The 20236-nt window shown below is 43.0% G+C and overlaps 1 protein-coding gene across 5 annotated transcripts in view; it reads right to left on the bottom strand.

Moving 5' to 3' along the window:
• The window catches only part of TMCC3 (transmembrane and coiled-coil domain family 3), a 350901-nt gene that overhangs the window by 59899 nt on the left and 270766 nt on the right, over nt 1–20236 (bottom strand). For 3 of the 5 annotated variants that reach the window (XM_029206695.1, XM_029206694.1, XM_029206696.1), the window contains 3 exons: nt 18015–18931; nt 15094–15229; nt 7073–9964 (listed from right to left, as the gene is read on the bottom strand). In XM_029206695.1, the coding sequence (XP_029062528.1) occupies nt 9662–9964; nt 15094–15229; nt 18015–18916 (1341 nt within the window). In that variant the 5' untranslated portion in view covers nt 18917–18931 and the 3' untranslated portion in view covers nt 7073–9661. Of the gene's footprint in view, nt 1–7072; nt 9965–15093; nt 15230–18014; nt 18932–20236 lie in introns of those variants that run through there. The other 2 variants (XM_029206693.1, XR_003791244.1) reach the window with 2 other exon arrangements.

Consider the following 20236-nt stretch of genomic DNA (forward strand, 5'->3'; position numbering starts at 1 on the left):
CTAGAGCCCGCAAGCCACAACTACTGAGCCCATGTGCCACAACTGCTGAAGCCCGCACGCCTAGAGCCTGCACTCGGCAACAAGAGAAGCCACCGCAGTGAGAAGCCCACGCACCACAATGAAGAGTAGCCTCCACTCGACGCAACTAGAGAAAGTCTGTGTGCAGCAACAAAGACCCAATGCAGCCAAAAATAAATAAATTAATTAAAAAAAAAAGAATAAAACAGCTGTATGTACTGATGTATGTACTGTATGTACTGAATATATTTAAATAACAAATGCTACTTTCACTGTCCTAAATCAGCAACATAGAGAGGCGGGGTCAAGATGGTGGTGTGGGAAGACACGGAATTAGCGTCACCCCACAACTAAGGCACCTGCCAGCCGCTGGTGGAAGACTCGGACCCCCAAGGAGATGGGAGGAACCCCAGAGTGAACCTGTAGGACGCAGGGGGACTGAGGGGGGAGGAGAAGCGGAGGCCAGACAGGATCAGCGCCCCTGAGGCTGCGGATATCAGGAGAGGCAAGCAGGAGGGGCCCTCCCAGAGCGGAGGAGCAGGAGAGGAGAGGAGGGCGTTTGCCCCGCCCACTCTAGCCCAGGAAGCCTACTGGGCTCCCAGCAGGTCCCCTGCCCTCTGAGCCCAGGGGTGGGGGGCACGTCTGGGCCCCTTCTGTTCCTTGAGCCTAAGCCCCCACCCCGCCATGGCCCCCAGGGCCTTTTCCAGCCCTGTGGGTCCTGAGCAGTGGCCCCCGCCCACCACCCAAACCTCACCCTTGCTTAGGCCCCGCCCTCCACAGCCAAGGCCTTCCCCCGCCCCGACCCTTTGTTTTTTCTTTTCCCTCCTCCTCTTTTTTACTATTGTGGTATTGATGTACCTTCCGGTTGTTGATTCATCTATATTTTTATTTTTACATTCTTTCTAACGTATCCGTTAGTTTCCTAGTATAATTTTATTTTTTACTTTGTTATTGTTCTTTTAGTTTAGTTTTTTTTTTTGTGGTCGCCCCACATGGCTTACAGGATCTTGTTTCATGAGCCGGGGGTTGGGCCGAAGCTCCTGTGGTGGGAGCTCCAAGTCCGAACCACTGGACTAACAGAGAACCTCACACGCCAGGGAGTATTCGTCAGAGTGAGGTCTCACAGAGTTCCTCATCTCAGCAACAAGACCCAGGTCTACCCAATAGCCTACAAACTCCAGTGCTGGAAGCCTCAGGCAAAACAACCAGGAAGATAGGAACACAATCCCACTCATAAAAAAAAAAAAAAAAATGAGATGGCAAAAAAATATATCACAGATGAAGGAGCAAGGTAAAACCTAAAACACCAAATAAATGAAGAGGAAATAGGCAATCTACATGAAAAAGAATTCAGAGTAATGATCCAGAATCTCGGAAACAGAATGGAGGCACGGATTGAGAAAACACAAGAAATGTTTAACAAAGATCTAGAAGAACTAAAGAATAAACAAACAGAGATGAACAACACAATAACTGAAATGAAAAATACACTAGAAGGAATCAATAACAGAATAACAGAGGCAGAAGAATGAATAAGTGAGCTGGAAGACAAAATGGTGGAAATAACTGCCGAGGGGCAGAATAAAGAAAAAAGAATGAAAAGAATTGAAGACAATCTCAGAGACTTCTGGGACAACACTAAATGCACCAACATTCGAATTATAGGGGTCCCAGAAGAAGAGAAAAAGAAAGGGTCTGAGAAAATATTTGAAGAGATTAGGTTGAAAATTTCCCTAACATGGGAAAGGAAATAGTCACCCAAGTCCAGGAAGCACAGAGAGTCCCATACAGGATAAACCCTAGGAAAAACACACCAAGACGCATATTAATCAAACTAACAAAAAGTAAATTCTAAGAAAAAATATGAAAAGCAGCAAGGGAAAAACAAAAAATAACATACAAAGGAATCCCCATAAGGTTATCAGCTGATTTTTCAGTGGAAACTCTGCAGGCCAGAAGGCAGTAGCAGGATATACTTAAAGTGATGAAAGAGAAAAACCTACAACCAAGATTACTCAACCCAGCAAGGATCTCATTCAGATTTGACGGAGAAGTCAAAAGCTTTTCAGACGGGCAAAAGCTAAGCAAATTCAGCACCACCAAACCAGCTTTACAAAAAATGCTAAAGAAACTTCTCTAAGCGGGAAGCACAAAAGAAAAAGACCCACAAAAACAAACCCAAAACAATTAAGAAAGTGGTAATAGGAACATATATATTGATAATAACCTTGAAAGTAAATGGATTAAATGCCCCAACCAAAAGACACAGACTGGTTGAATGGATACAAAAACAAGACCCATATATATGCTGTCTACAAAAGACCCAATTCAGACCTAGGGACACATACAGACTGAAAGTGAAGGGATGGAAAAAGATATTCCATGCAAATGTAAATCAAAAGACAGCTGGGGTAGCAATACTCATATCAGATAAAATAGACTTTAAAATAAAGACTGTTATAAGAGATAAGGAGAGACACTACCTAATGATCAAAGGATCAATCCAAGAAGAAGATATAACAATTATAAATGCTTATGCACCCAGCATAGGAGCACCTCAATCCATAAGGCAAATGCTAACAACCATGAAAGGAGAAATCTACAGTAACACAGTACTAGTAGGGAACTTGAACACCCCACTTACAACCATGGACAGATCATCCAAACAGAAAATAAATAAGGAAATACAAGCTTTAAATGACACAATAGACCAGATAGATCTAACTGATATTTATAGAACATTCCACCTAAAAGTGGCAGAATACATTTTCTTCTCAAGTGCACATGGAACATTCTCCAGGATAGATCACATCTTGGGTCACAAATCAAGCATCGGAAAATTTAAGAAAATTGAAATCGTATCAAGCATCTTTTCTGACCACAATGCTATGAGATTGGAAGTCAATTACAGGAAAAAAAACTGTAAAAAACACAAATACTTGGAGGTTAACAGTGCACTACAAAATAACCAAGAGATCACTGAAGAAATCAAAGAAGAAATTTAAAAATACATAGAAACAAATGATAGCAAAAACACGACAACCCAAAACCTATGGGACGCAGAAGTAGTTCTAAGAGGGAAGTTTATAGCAATTCAATCTCACCTCAAGAAACAAGAAAAATCTCAAATAAACAATCTATCCCTACACTTAAAACAACTAGAGAAAGAAGAACAAAGAAAACCCAAAGTCAGTAGAAGGAAAGAAATCATAAGATCAGAGCAGAAATAAATGAAATAGAAACAAAGAGAACAATAGCAAAGATCAATAAAACTAAAAGCTGGTTCTTTGAGAAGATAAACAAAATTGATAAACCCTTAGCCAGACTCATCAAGAAAAAAAAGGGAGAGGACACAAATCAATAAAATTAGAAATGAAAAAGGAGAAATCACAACTGACACTGCAGAAATACAAAGGATTATAAGAGACTACTACAAACAACTATAGGCCAATAAAATGGACAACCTGGAAGAAATGGACAAATTCTTGGAACGATACAATTTTCCCAGACTGAACCAGGAAGAATTAGAAAATATAGACAGATCTATCGCAAGTAATGAAATTGAAACCGTAACTAAAAATCTTCAAATAGACAAAAGTCCAGGACTAGATGGCTTCACAGGTGAATTTATCAAACATTTAGAGAAGAGCTAACACTGATCCTTCTGAAACTCTTCCAAAAAAGTGCAGAGGGAGAAACACTCCCATATTCATTCTACGAAGCCACCATCACCCTGATACCAAAGCCAGAAAAAGATATCACAAAAAAAGAATATTATAGACCAGTATCACTGATGAACACAGATGCAAAAATCCGGAACAAAATACTAGCAAACAGAATCCAACAGCACATTAAAAGGATCATACACCATGATCAAGTGGGATTTATCCCAGGGATGCAAGGATTCTTCAATATACGTAGAACAACCAATGTGATACACCACTTTAACAAATTAAGGAATAAAAACCATATGATCATCTGAATACATGCAGAAAAAGCTTTTGACAAAATTCAACATCCATTTATGATAAAAACTCTACAGAAAATGGACACAGAGGGAACCTACCTCAACATAATGAAGGCCATATATGACAAACCCACAGCAAGCATCATACTCAATGATGAAAAACTGAAAGCATTTCCACTAAGATCAGGAACAAGACAAGGATGTCCACTCTCGCCACTCTTATTCAACACAGTTTTGGCAGTCCTAGCCACAGCAATCAGAAAAGAAAAAGAAATAAAAGGAATACAAATTGGAAAAGAAGTAAAACTGTCACTGTTTGCTGATGACATGATACTATACATAGAAAATCCTAAAGATGCCACCAGAAAACTACTAGAACTAATCAATGAATTTGGTAAGGCTGCAGGATACAAAATTAATGCACAGAAATCTCTGGCGTTCCTATACACCAACAACGAAAAATCAGAAAAAGAAATTAAGGAAACAATCCCATTTACCATTGCAACAAGAAGAATAAAATACCTAGCAATAAACCTGCCTAAGGAGGTGAAAGACTTGTCCTCAGAAAACTATAAAACACTGATCAAAGAAATCAAAGATGACATAAACAGATGGAGAAATATACCATGTTCTTGGATGGGAAGAATCAATACTGTGAAAATAACTATACTACCCAAAGCAATCTACAGATTCAATGAAATCCCTATCAAACTACCAGTGGCATTCTTCACAGAATTAGAACAAATAATTTTACAATTCATATGCAAACACAAAAGACCCTGCATAGACAAAGCAATCTTGAGAAAGAAAAACGGAGTTGGAGGAATCAGGCTCCCCGACTTCAAACTATGCCACAAAGCCACAGTAATCAAGACAGTAATGGTACTGGCACAAAAACAGAAATATAGATCAATGGTACAGGACAGAATGCCCAGAGATAAACCCACGCATATATGGGCACCTCATTTACGACAAAGGAGGCAAGAAAATACAATGGAGAGAAGACAGCCTCTTCAATATGTGGGGCTGGGAAAACTGGACAGCTACATGTAAAAGAATGAAATTAGAACACTCCCTGACACCATACACAAAAATAAACTCCAAATGGATTAAAGACTTAAATGTAACACCAGACACTATCAAACTCTTAGAGGAAAACGTAGGAAAAACACTCTTTGACATAAACCACAGCAAGATCTTTTTTGACCCACCTCCTAGAGTAACGGAAATAAAAACAAAAATAAACAAATGGGACTTAAAATCTTTTGCACAGCAAAGGAAACCATAAATAAGACAAAAAGACAACCCTCAGAATGGGAGAAAATATTTGCAAATGAAACAACAAAGGATTAATCTCCAGAATATACAAACAGCTCATGGAGCTCAATATCAAAAAAACAAACAAACAATCCAGTTAAAAAATGGGTGGAAGACCTAAATAGACTTTTCACCAAGGAAGACATATAGATGGTCAAGAGGCACATGAAAAGATGCTTAACATCACTAATTATTAGAGAAAGGCAAATCAAAACTACAATGCGGTATTACCTCACACCAGTCAGAATGGCCATTATCAAAAAATCTAGAAACAATAAATGCTGGAAAGAGTGTGCTGAAAAGGGAACCCTCTTGCACTGTTGGTGGGAATGTAAATTGATACAGCCACTATGGAGAACAGTATGGAGATTCCTTAAAAAACTAAAAATAGAACTACCATATGACCCAGCAATTCCACTACTGGGCATATACCCTGAGAAAACCATAATTCAAAAGGAGGCATGTACCACAATGCTCATTGCAGCTCTATTTACAATAGCCAGGACATGGAACCAACTTAAATGTCCATTGACAGATGAATGTATAAAGAAGATGTGGGGGCTTCCCTGGTGGCGCAGTGGTTGAGAGTCCGCCTGCCGATGCAGGCGACATCGGTTCATGCCCCGGTCCGGGAAGATCCCACATGCTGCGGAGCGGCTGGGTCCGTGAGCCCTGGCTGCTGAGCCTGCGCGTCCGGAGCCTGTGCTCCGCAACGGGAGAGGCCACAACAGCGAGAAGCCCGCGTACCGCCAAAAAAAAAAAAAGATGTGGTACATATATACAATGGAATATTACTCAGCCATAAAAAGAAACGAAATTGAGTTATTTGTAGTGAGGTGGATGGACCTAGAGTCTGTCATACAGAGTGAAGTCAGAAAAAATACAGTATGCTAACACATATATATGGAATCTAAAAAAAAAAAGAAATGGTACAGATGAACCTAGTTGCAGGGCAGGAATAAAGAGGTAGACATAGAGAATGGACTTGAGGACGTGGGATGGGAGGGCGAAGCTGGGGCGAAGTGAGAGTAGCATTGACATATATACACTACCGAATGCAAAATAGTTGGCTGGTGGGAAGCAACAGCATAGCACGGGGAGATCAGCTCGGTGCTTTGCGATGACCTAGAGGGGTGGGATCGGGAGGATGGGAGGGAGGCTCAAGAGGGAGGGGATATGGGGACATGTGTATGCATATGGCTGATTTGCTTTGTTATGCAACAGAAACTAACACAGTATTGTGAAGCACTTATACTCCAATAAAGATCTATTAAAAAAAAGAATCAGCAATGGAACATTTTTATTTACTGCTACATTACGGGTTTAATTTTTTTTGGTGGGGGGGGGAAATGAGTGGGGGGGATGTTTTGTTCCTACTCAATCATACTCCAAGTGTAAGCTGGAATAACCAATTCAAAACCCACAAGAGTATTCTTAGGTTTCTGTTTTGTCCTCAGCAAACTATCATTACCCTGGTGATCATGAAAATAACATGCACCAAACAATCCAGTGCTAGAGCCCAATGCCCAGCATCTTCAACCACTCAGTTAAGTTCGCTGAGGGAGCCGGCGCTTACCCACCCCACGGCTGGCTTTCATCTCTAGGTACGCACATGACGCTGACTGCCAACGAAAGGTGGGGAAGAGGATTCGTTAAACGTATATTGAATATCCAACTCCAGGGTATGTCATAGCTAGAGCACTATTTTCATTGTATATTTATAACATTTTATTTAATCTCCTTGGAGTGAAAAGCAGCAACCGTGGGAAAGTTTATTCTTTAAGAAGAAAATAATAAACTGCGGAGAGTGAAAGTCTCCTTGGAGGATATCATCTTATTAAAAAGCTTCAAGAACTTTCAGTGAGACTCTAAAATAAATACACTGTGTAGGTTGAGCATATCCAAGTGAAAACAAGGTTTCTGAAATCTAATGAGAATCACCAGAAATATGAATTCTTTAAAAAACAAAAAAAAATTCATGATCAGGTGGGATGATTTAGACCCTACAGTATTTCAGAAGAGAGTCAGTTTCAAGCAGCTTCTGTTAACAGCTCCAGCCTGGAGGGGGTGAATTGTGTTGCTTTCTGTTTTCTTCTCCACCTTTCTCCCCGGGGAGGAGACACACTGATCACAGGTCTGGCTGAGCGACGGAGCAGAGTGTTGGGGCATGAGAAGGAGGCCCATGCCTACCTGGAGGGAAGGGCCAGGGATCTCACTCTTTCTCTCTAAACTACCAGTGGCCATCTACACCCGCCCTACCCCCTGGCATCTCCAAAGTGCCTCAGAAATGTTCACAGAAATCAAGAGGAGCCCATCCCGGAGCCATCTTGATTCAAGGGCCTAAGTTACACCCAGCCCTCAGCCCACATGGAGACTGAAGCCCACAGACAACAGGGAATGCTGGCCATGAAAACGGAAAAGCAAAAAGAAGCACAACATTGCTCCTCTCTCCCTTCCCTGGATCTGCAACCTGTTTCTGTCCCCTGGACTGGATGGATCACAGTGTATTTACAGCCAACTTGGGAGACCAGGGGAGAGCCTGGCAGTGAAAGGGGACACAGCCATGAGATGGGGTGGGACTGTGACTCCCTCTTCCCTGAATGCAAGATACTTTAAGCCAAAGATTTTGTGAAATGATGTTTATTGTTTTTAAAAGCTCAAGTCTGGAATTAGATAGTAATCATAGTTGCCTAAGTGTGAATTGACTAACACCACTGAGTTGTAAACTTAAAAAAAAAAAAGCAAGCTTAAGTTGTGTGAGCCTCACCCACACTGGACTTGTACCAAACGCCTGACTATTCCGTTCCCTCAAATCATGGCTTATGTCACATTTTTTTCAGGAGATTTCCCTAAGAGCAGCTATTTGCAAAATATTACACTTAAAATTTAAATCCAGGCGATTTGATGTTTTCTGGAAGAAAATGTACACTAACATGCTTCTTTATGCCTTCAGATAACAAAACAGCTGGTGAGAAGGGGCTGAACAAGAGTTTCCATTAAATTCTCATAGGACTTCCTTTCTGTTATATATGCAGAGAAACAGATCTAAAGGAAAATATTATCTGGGCTCAAGGTAGTGAATGGCATCCCCCAAACAGACCAAAGACGTTGACTTTCCATGGAGTGAAAGTGTGGCCACTCCATGTATTACCTCAGAACTTACGCTAAGAGAGAGATGGCAACCTTGGCTCAGACACTGGATCTAATTTATTTTATTCTTGCTGGTCTTTCAAGGTCTGACGAGGACCCTCCCTCAATCTTCATCCAGGTGACCTGCACCCACTCATCTAGCTGCCACCCAGTTAGATCACACGTCATATTTTCTTCCCCTTTTCCAGTGTACCTACCTCAGGGCACTTTAGCTTTATAAGCTACGATTCTGTTGTCCTTGAAGAGAAACAAAAACACTGCAACGTGGGCATCCGTTTTCATTTACTGAGTAAGCTTTGCTGTCCCTCACAGACTGAATAAAGCGAATCGTAGAAAGTGAATCACATCGCAGAGGGGCACATCACAGTGAAGATGTGCCCAAACACAAACCTCCAGTGTAGTGCCTATCAGACATCAATTTCATGTTAAAGATGCTTTGGAAGCATCTCTACATGCCTTGAAGGTGGTGCATAAGACAACCAGTGAATGTGAAATCAGGAGTGCGGCTCCCTGGGTATAAGAAGGTAAGGCCCATTCATAAATCTTCATGTCTTATCATTTAAAGAGAAACCGAACACTTAAGTTAGACTTTTGATGGATCAACAGGTGTGTTATAAGATTTCCATGTGATAGAGAGTCACGAACAGTTGACCACTGTGGACACTGGGCACACATGGGACCTATGGTCATCAGTGAACAGTGGGGCGGATTACATGGGATTTACTGTGCTTCCACGGGCCACACGTGCTCACGTGGGCAACGCCTATGCTTCTTCACCTCCCCAAGTCATGCCACATCCTCGCTGCTTATAGGACGCGGGGAAAACACAACCGCCAGGAAGAGTGCAGCTCAATTTTGACAGAGACTTAAGAGAGAGAGACTTAAAATCCCTTCTGGGTCACTAATCACACCAAGTGCTCAGCAACCAGAGGCTGACCGTGCTGGACTAGGCAGGTGGGCAGGAAGCCTGGTCTGATTAAGGCAGTGAGCAATGTGGTGAGAGCATGGAAACAGATTCATGGTAACCACGTACAGGGACCCAGCTGACAAGTGCTACCGAGAGAAGAGAACTGCAGTTATTTACAACGCGCAGCCGTGGCCCTTGTAATCTTCCGTCGGCACCAACGTTCATTTTAAAATCTGGTAGTATGCAGAGAATTTTCTCCAAAATAAAAACTTGAAAGAACATGAGGACAGGAACCAGCGGCTTCATCTTGGTATTATTATCCTTTCTATGGCACACAGAATATGGTCCCAGTTTTTACAGAATATTGCCAGGAGAGTCACAGCGAAGAAGGTGCCAAGAATGTGGAAGCGGCTCTTCATCATGGGCGAGATGAACTTGGCGATGGTGGACACACACACCAAGATGACAGTCATGAAGGCCAGGACCACATTGATGCATTTCCCCAGGAGGACCTTGGCGTTCACGGTGTCTGTCTGCAGGGCTTGCTGCTCCTGCTGGTGGAGCTCCAACTTAGAAATGCGAGTCTGGCAGGACTCCAAGGCTTCCTGTGGGCGAGAGGGAGAGCGAGGATCAAATGCTGTTGAGATGACCAGCAACACGTGAGCGTGAGCTGGGACGTGCGCAAGGGCCACCCAGCTCAGGATGCTGCTGCCTGTGCAGCTGCGAACTGACGATGATAACGATGATGACGGTGATGACAGACAGAGAAGTAAGACAAGAATCCCAAGGCTCACTTTATCCTGTCATTCACAGACAGAACGCGCATGTATCTACAACCATGAAATACCATGAATGAGGAATTACGGTTAGGTATTTTTGACTCCACCTATATTTAAAATAAAGTGCATAAAATACTGGCATCTGGTGGAACCATCAGGGACAAACCAGAAGAGGGGTGGGATTCCGTTTTGTGACAGGTGACAAACTCCAGTCACGGGGTAGGTGACATCTCCAACTGCTAGTCGTTTTGTTGTTTTCTTTTTGGCTGTGCCACACGGCATGTGGGATCTTAGTTCCCTGACCAGGGATCGAACCAGGACTCCCTGCAGTGGAAGCACAGAGTCCTAACCACTGGACTGCCAGGGAAGTCCCACCAACTGCTAGTCCTTATTCCACTGCTCAGTCCATGTGCACCTGTTACAGACCAGTGGAGGACGGAGGGAGGGATGGGGCCCGGCTGACTGTGGGGCTCTCATGGCTGCTCTTCGAACGCTGCGTTACCAGGGCACTAACTGAAGCTACAGTTTCTCCCCAGATCTCATTCTTGCCAAGGCTTTGATTACTAGACACGGACGACTCCAAGTATCTCCAGCCCAGCTGTCTCTCTTGAGATTGACTCATGTATCTACATGCGTCCTGGACATCTCCACTTTGAGCTTCTTAAAAGCACCTCAAATGCACCATGGCCAGTTGTGGATTCATGTCTGCACCTTCCCTGCTCCTGCCATCAACCGTGTCCCTTCCAATTCCTCTTCTCAGAAAACAGCACCTGATGCACAAAGTTGTCATGTGAGAAACATGAGAGGCATGCCTTGACACCCCTCTCATCTAATCCAGCAGCCGGCCCCTCCGATGCAACATCTCGTATTTAGCTTAACTGGTCCATTTCTCTCTCCTCCCACAGTAACCCCCCACCTCAGTCATCAGGGTCTCCACCTGCAGTAACTTTCCACTCATTTCTCTTCACACCCTCTTGGTCTTCAACCTCATGAATCCACTTTCCACACAGCAGCCCAAGTGATCTTTGAAGGACGCATATCTGATGTCACTCCTTCTTGTAGAACCTTTTAAATCTTTAACGTGGTCCAGGCCTAGCCACTGTCTCCTGCCTTGCTTACCTGGTAAGACTCCTCCCTCCTCCCTCCCCCGTCACTGTGTTCTGGCCATACCGGCTTTTTGAAGTTCTGAAAAGGACCGTGCTCAGGGCCTTTGCACACACAGTGTGCTGTGCCCGAAAGGTTTGCCTCCCCACACACCATTCCCCTCCATCTTTCAGGTCCCACATTGATGGTCACATCCTGAGGGATGCCTTCCTGGACCCACCAGACTATGTCAAGTCTCCCTCTGGCCCTTGTCCCTAACCAAGGGACCACACCTGCACCGCGCTGTTATCCACAGCAGGAGGTACGTGCTGGCTGAATGCTCCAGACTGGATGCCAGTAATGGGATATGAGGCTTGAGAGAGAAAAACCTTACACCTCTCGGGAGAAAAGGATCGAAGTAGAGGTGGTACAAGGAGCTCCTTTTAGTTCACGAGCCTGTTTTCTAACTCATTTACCAATATATGTTTGCTCAATTAAAATCCAGTCATGTTTTCAGGTTTTAAACGAGCATAATGGCTCCAAAACTTATTTACTTTCCTTCTGCTGAACATACTCTATGGGCCAAGGGTTCTCTGTTACTATAGGAACTTCCATTACACAGGCTACCAACAAAAAAGGTACAACTTCTTCATATCTCACATTCTAAAAAGTTCTGGCTTTCTACAATGACAGGCAAGTGCCCCCAATATCATGCATTTTTTTCAAATACTTAGGCCCATGGTGTCCTCTCTTTTAGGCACGGCATGGAAAAGGTGATAGGACAGGATAAAAGATCAACATTTTAGGCAAATTCATTCATCTGTGATTGGGTCGATGAATTACATATACAAATAGACTAATCCTAGAACTGCCTTAGAACTTCTGTCAAATTTTTTACCAAAAGGAAAATCCAAGAAAATTAAGCAGTGAATTCGTAAGGAATTTTGGTCACAGCACCCACTAAGAGATATACAGCCCCACAATCTTTAGTACTTCCTTGGGCCCAGTATTTAACTTATTGGGGATAAGGACAGAGGACAGGATTATCTTTAAACTCTTCTAATTGAGAATTCAGGGTTAAAAAACTCATTTGCGTTTTAAAACAACAACAAAACCCTTGCATCCCTATAGGCAACAGTCACCCTCATCTATACGACTCCATCATCTTGTATAACCCTGCCTATAAGAACAAAAGAAACAAGAAATAAAGAGGAAGCTGAGCAGGTCCAATTGCCAAAAGCCTCAAGAAATATGGCTACTCATACATAATAAATACAAAAATTGGCCAGTATTTATTTTTTATCCGCTTATTATGTGTCAGGTAAAGATTTAAGTACTTTACATGTCTTATCCCATTTAATCCTCCTGACAGCCTTTTGAGGTAGAGCTCATTAATATTTCCATTTTATAGATGAGGAAACTGAGGCACAGTGCTGATGTGTGCAGGTTTACGGTAAGAGGCAGAGCCAGGATTCTAACTATCCTAACAGGAAAGGCCCTCCAGTCACTCACACAGGCATCCTCTTTGCACTTCTGAGCTACAAGGTGAAACTAGAAAATGCTGAAATGAACTCTTCTAAATTTTTAAGCTCTCTTTGTGAAGTCCCTCCCTTTATCTTACCCCTCCATCTCTAAAGTATGTTTCTTTAAAAAAGGAATAATAATATAAACCCAAACAATCCCCTAAATAAGAAAACCATATATTTAGACATCAGCTAGTGGCATCCCAGACGTATTCTAAAACAGAATGCTCTAATAAAACAGACTGCACTGTTCACCTGGCAACACTTCACATTTAAATGGGTTCCCATTTTTTAAACCAGTCAGCAGTGAAGTTAAGTCTCCTAGCCCAGAGCAGGGGCAGAAATCCCCCAAGTGTCTTCTGCACCAGGGTCCTCAGAGGCAAACAAGTCTGATGCTGTGGCTCCCAGAATTGTCCAAGTAGACGTCTGGGATTAGCACAGGCTCAGCCCTAGACACAGTGTGGAACAAAACGTGGGTGGCTAAAAGTCTGGCTTACACATTGTGGGAGAAATCTCTCCTTATGTTTCAGCCCCTTGTAAAGTGGGGCTGGAGAAAATAAGCACTGCCTACAAAGAAAATTTGTAAAACTGAAGCTGAGCATGACTGGCAGAGTATACTTTTTTGTTTTTTTCTTTAAAAAGGTGATCAATGGGAATGTAAATCACTGCAGCCATTATGGAAAACACTATAGAGGTTCCTCAAAGAATTAAAAATAGAACCACAATACGACACAGCAATCCCACTTCTCTGTATATACCTGAAGGAAATTAAATCCGTATCTAGAAGAGAAATCCACACCCTCATATTCATTGCAGCATTATTGACAATAGCCAAGACATGGAAACAACCCAAGTGTCCACTGATGGACGAATAAAGAAAATGAGGTACACACACACACACACACACACACACACACACACACACACACACACAGTACGCAGCCGCGAGAAAGAAAGAAATAGTTCCATTTGCAGCAACATGGATGGACCTAAAGGGTATTTTGCTAAGTGAAATGAGTCAGACAGAGACAAACAATTACTGTATGATCTCACTTATCTGGCAGAATCTAAAAGGGGAAGGGAGGTAAAATGGATGAAAGGGGTCAAAAGGCACAAACTTGCAGTGATAAGGTGAATAAGTCCTGGGGAATGTACTGTACAGCTTGGTCACTATAGTTAACAACACTGTATTGTATATTTGAAACTTGCTAAGGGAGTAAGCCTTAAAAGTGCTCATCATAAGAGAACAAATTTGTAACTATGTGAGGTGATGAATGTTAACTAAACTTATTGTGGTGATAATTTTGCAACATGTACACATACCAAATGTTATATTGTACACCTTAAACTAATACAATTATATGTCAATGGTATCAGAATAAAAACTGGGGGGAAAAGAGACCCTCTAGTACCCCTAAAAAAAAGGAGCTCAAGAAGCCTAGGGTTGCTTCACTACAGCGTTAGTATCACATTAATACTGGAGCATGCCTTTGTTTATACTGATCCAGTTACCCCTTCCCTCCATCCGTCAGGATCCCACCCACCTTCAAGTCCCACCTTCTCCAGGACATTTATTCACATTCATTACTCAAGGATTATCTGCAAGACCTTGGTCAAGTCACTTAACCTCTCTGTGCCTTGGTCTCCACATCTGAGAAATTAAGAGAATAACAAAAACTACCTCAAAGGGCTGTTGTGCGGAACAGATGGGGAAATTAGACATGTAAAGTGCTTTGATAGTGCTTGGAACACGGTATGCACTCAACTGCTTGAAATTCCCACAAATATGAAAGCTATTATTTTAGAGATGAGCAAATAGACTTAAGGCTTGCTCAGGACCATGAAGCTGGTAAATGGCTGGGACTGAAGTCCAGTGTCTGACCACTAAGTGGACCCCTGCCCCACTTGTCCATAGCTTGCTGGGCACTGCACGCCTAAATTTCTGAGGCTTTCAGAGTCTGCGTCACGTGATTTGGCCCTTGTTCACATTGTCTTGAGCCAACTGGCAGTTGTGTTACTTCTGACCCTCCACCTAGGCGAGCATGTCGAAGGCAAGATTTACCCAATGTTTTAAAATTTGTAAAAACTGTGGTGATGGTGGGGAGAGTAGAGTATCGGTGATAGGCTTGGGGTAGATAATAAATATTTGCTAACTAATTCAGGCAGAAAGTAAACAGAATATAGCTTAATGTCTATAACATGAGCTAATGGGGTTAATATGGTGAAGAATAAATGTTTGCTCCACATGCCAGAAATCCCTTCGGGCTTGGGGGTAATGCACTTAGTTTGTTAAATGAATGAAAGGCTGGGAAGAGCCCACGTGAGCTCTAGTGGGGAGAGGAAAGGCACCTGGATGTCCCGTGACCGCTCGTGGGCCTGGTAGGCCACCTTCTCCTCGATGCTGGCCAGCTCCTGCTTCAGGTTGGCCGTCTCATGCTGATGCAGGTCCGTGAGGTCGTGCAGCTGGTCTTCCAGTCGCTCGTACCTTTCCAAAGAGAGGAGGTGATTCTGAACGTGACATTTCAAAGGTGTTCTGACAGCACTTAGAAAATGACATCCTTTGTGTCTCACTGTCACCAGTGCCCCTTGGCTTGTTCTCATCCCCAGGCAGACTGTGCTTCCAAAAACGTAAGTCAAGCTGTGGGGAACATGCTTTTGGCAAACACTGAACTCTAGCTCCAGAAAGGATTGGTCTCTGCAGTCTTCACTCCGTCCGCACCGCTGAGGGTTCATGCGAACGAAACCTGGCTTTTCCACCCACATCAGACCAACACCTTGTCTGGCTGTGGGGACAACAGGACAGGCCTTATCACTGGCACATTCACCAGGGCTGGTCAGGAGACAGGGCTGTCAGTCATCCTGCTAAAGGCAAGGACCCACTGGCATCCTGGTGCTTTTCCCTCTTCTGACCCCACAGTGCCTAATGGTTCACGGCCACAGCTCTCATGCGCCAGAGAGGCTGTAAGGAAATGACCGATTTCTATGCTGGTGCCAATTCCACTTATTTCCCAGTGCACACAGTGATTCTGAATACATGTGTCAGCTCTTAGGACTTAAGTGTCAATTAAAAAATCATGCTTCTTGCAAATTAAAGATGGCTTATCAGGTGGCACTTCCGAAAGTCCAAATCTAAAGTAACAGAAGCACAAAGATTCCCATTCCCACCCCCAATCCCCTCAGAGAAGGGGAATTTTGTATTGTATTTGAAACCGTGTAATATTTATTTGGAAACAGGAAGCACTATTTGGGGAAGGTGCATTAGCCTGGATGACTTCGATCAACGCCAGTTTTAGACGCTTAGTCACCTCATAGAATCATTTTAAAAAACACTTTAATATAGATTTAATGATTTTTCTCAGGTAGGACTTCACAGGTGCCCAATGTTGGTGTTTTGTAAGCAAGCCTTTAAAAAATCTCTTGACAGATGAATGGATAAAGAAGACAGGGTACATATATACAAAGGAATATTACTCAGCCATAAAAAAGTATGAAATAATGACATTTGCAGCAACATGGATGGACCTAGAGATTATCATACTAAGTGAAGTAATAAGTCAGACTGAGAAAGACAAACATCATATGATATCACTTATATGTGGAATCTAAAAAAAAATGATACAAATGAACTTACTTATAAAACAGAAACAGACTCACAGACTTAGAAAACAAACTGATGATTTCCAAAGGGGAAAGGTGGCAGGGAGGGATGAATTAGGAGTTTGGGATTAATGTCTACACACTACTATATATAAAATAGATAATCAACAAGGACCTACTATACGGCACAGGGAACTCTACTCAATACTCTTAATAACCTATATGGGAAAAGAAGCTGAAAAAGAATAGATATATGTATAACTGAATCACTTTGCTGTACACCTGAAACTAACACAACATTATTAGTCATCTATACTCCAATGTAAAATAAAAACTAAAAAAAAAAAAAATAAAGATCTCTTAAAGGAAGTAATATAGTGAGTGACCAAATCATGGAGATCACAAACATGTTATATAACAAATGAGAGCCAAAGCTGGCCTAACGGATACTTGTGATTTGAAATAAAGGGATCCAAAGGGTGCTGTATCCCAAACTATCTGAATGGAATTAAAGTCAATATTATCTGGAAAAACTGTGATGCAGAAACAGTTCTTATGGGACAAAGAATCCAAAGTCAAAGATGTAGGTGGAAAGTTTTTAAAAAATCATTTCATAAAATATGACAGCTGAAAAAAGCCACATCTCTAAATTAACACATATATAAAATCATATATCACATAAAAAAACGTGTAAAGTAAATTTAAATTTTAACTCTTACCATATGTAATAGGCATTCACTTTTTTTTTTTTTTTTGCAGTACGCGGGCCTCTCACTGTTGTGGCCTCTCCCGTTGCGGAGCACAGGCTCCAGACACGCAGGCTCAGCGGCCATGGCTCACGGGCCCAGCCGCTCCGCGGCACGTGGGATCTTCCCAGACCGGGGCAGGAACCCGTGTCCCCTGCATCGGCAGGCGGACTCTCAACCACTGCGCCACCAGGGAAGCCCTAGGCATTCACTTTTTAATCTACATTTTTAGAAGTTAACATTTATTTGACAAAAAAACTTGGGGGTGCATATTTTTATTGGGAAAATGGTGGAAAATCACCTCATACTTGGGCATACACACTTGTTAAGCTAGAGGCACCTAAAAGCCAGCCTACACAACACCGGACTTTAAAAATTAGCTAATATAATCCACAAGATTTGAATTTATTATTGATTATACTTATAATCTTAGGATTCCTTTTGAAAGCTCTTCATTTAGGGTGAAAAGTTTACTGAGCAAAATACAATATCATAAAAAAATACACTATATAAAGACTTCAAGATTTATGTACCAAATAAAAGCTACCTAGCTGGACAATGAATTCGTTTTTTACTTGACAGTTATTATGGAGGGAAATCAAATACAGATCTACGAATTAGTGTACCGAGACCTCATAACAGCAGCCTACTGAATCAGGAGCTCAATATGCACGAGTCATCGACTATATAGTGATATTTTAACAGACCCACATGTATAAGGTCTTTCTCTAAGCTGTCAGGCTTCAAGTCACAAATTACAAAACTAAGAATCACAATGTATGGAAAGAACTATCGATTCCTAAATGCCTTTTGACCTATATCCATATTTACAGAAAATACAACCACTAGCATATCACCTTCGAGCAATCTCTCCGCAGGTAGTAACTCGTGCTCCTGAAAGAATGTGAAGAGAAGAGCATGAAATACCTGTATGTCTCCTCTTGCAGGGTCTGAGAGATGAAGCCATACTCCCTCTTGAACTGCACCTTCAGCGCCTCGATGTCCTCGGCCAGCTGCGCCTGGGTGTCCTTGATCTCCCTGAGCTCCTCCAGGATGGCCGTGAGCTTGCCCTGGCTGTCCAGCGCGCCAGTGCCCCCGGCCCCAAACGACTGGTTCCCGTTGCTATCGGCGGAGCCCGACGTGCCGCTCGAGCACTCGTCGTCGCTGCCGTACTTGGGCTTGTTCACGATGGTGGCGCTGCCCCCGTAGGCCCTGGCGCTGGTCTCGGGCCGGAACTCCTCCAAGGAGTTTCTTAGGTGAGCGATATTGTCGGCACTGCCAAACTTATTCCGGATCAAGTTGGCGAACTCTCTGGACTTGCTGAAGACGAACACGGGTGGGGTGAGGGACACCCCCGGCAGGCCCGACTTACTGCTCTCCAGGCTGTGGGGAGCGGTGCGAGCCTTGGCCTGGGCATCCTTCAGAGGGGACTGGATGTCCTTCAGGTTGTCCTTGGCAATGTCCTTTGAGCTCCTGGGGGCCCCATTCTGCTCGAGCTCCCGGAGCTTTCTGCGATACTGCTCTAACTTCTTCTGCAGCTGGGCAATGGATTGAGCCGACTTCTGATTCTTCTTCTCAAAGACCTGCTTGATGCGGCCAGCCTGCTGCTTGTCTGCGCTGCTGACTAGTTTCAGATACTCTGCGACATTCCCATCGCGGGACGTTTGCTCGATTCTTATCTTCTCTGTGACCTTTAGAATTTTCTGCTTCAGACTGTCCGCGCTGAGTTTGACCTTGTGGAAGTCCAGGATGCCATCTGGTACATCAAAGTTGAGGTTGGTGTCCGACCCGCCTCGGCGGATGTTCAGGGGAAGGCTTAGGGTATTCATGTCATGACGTTCTACCTGGAGGAGACAGGGAAGAAGCACTTTAAGACTAGAAGTCGAAGAGACAGTCGCTGTGATGGAATCTGTGCACACACAACAGACATACTTTACGCCCCAGATTTTCAAACTTCAAGTATTCGAAAGATAAAAACTCCCTACTATCCTCTCATGTTGAATGCAGAACAACCCAACTCCTCCTGCACCCATGTATACGAACGATGAGATTCACCTCTGCCAGGGTATCTGACTTTCTGCCTGATTAGATAGTAACTCTTGGTTGCCAGGATAGAAAATACATAATGAGATGAGGTTATCAAGTCTGTTCTGGTTTCCCAAAGTGCCCAGGTAACTGGGATGCCTGCCATGCCCCATTCACAGTGAACGTCACCATTATGGGAAATGAACCCAATTCGGTACTCAATCATTTAAAAGGAAAATGGAAAAAAAAAAAAAAAGGAAGGGAGGGAGGGAGGGAGGGAAGGAAGGAAGGAAGGAAGGAAGGAAGGAAGGAAGCAAAGTCCCAGTAGGTACATTCGTCAACACAAGAAATTATTTTCTTAATGGAATGATTAAACAGATATGATGGAATAATATGGAGCAAGATTAATTTTAATAATTGAGTAATAAAACAACAGTATTCAGATATGGAAACAAATAACCCAAAACACAACCAAAGTGATTAAAAACAACAATGGGGAGGGGGAAGGGGAAGCTGGGACGAAGTGAGAGAGTAGCACTGACATATATACACTACCAAATGTAAAACCGATAGCTAGTGCAAAGCAGCCGCATAGCACAGGGAGATCAGCTCGGTGCTTTGCGACCACCTACAGGGGTGGGATAGGGAGGGTGGGAGGGAGATGCAAGAGGGAGGAGATATGGGGATATATGTATACATATAGCTGATTCACTTTGTTGTACAGCAGAAACTAACACACCATGTAAAGCAACTATACTCCAATAAAGATGTTAAAAACAACAACAACAGTGACAATATTAAGACCATGTGAAATAGCTTTCTCACTCAAGGGCCACCTGGAAAAAAGGAATTGCAAAGCATCATTGAGCACCCTGGCAAAGGGGGTGGCTAGATTGTGCTCTAAAAGGGAAAGGCATGCACCACAATGTTCACTGCAGCACTATTTACAATAGCCAGGGCACGGAAGCAACCTAAATGCCCATCGACAGACAAATGGATAAAGAAGATGTGGTACATATATACAATGGAATATTACTCAGCCATAAAAAGGAACAAAATTGGGTCATTTGTTGAGGTGTGGATGGATCTAGAGACTGTCATACAGAGCGAAGTAAGTCAGAAAG

This window comes from Monodon monoceros, unplaced genomic scaffold (genome assembly GCF_005190385.1).
Source record: "Monodon monoceros isolate NGI ecotype Baffin Bay Population unplaced genomic scaffold, NGI_Narwhal_1 Super_Scaffold_6, whole genome shotgun sequence".
Classification (NCBI taxonomy): Eukaryota; Metazoa; Chordata; class Mammalia; order Artiodactyla; family Monodontidae; genus Monodon; species Monodon monoceros.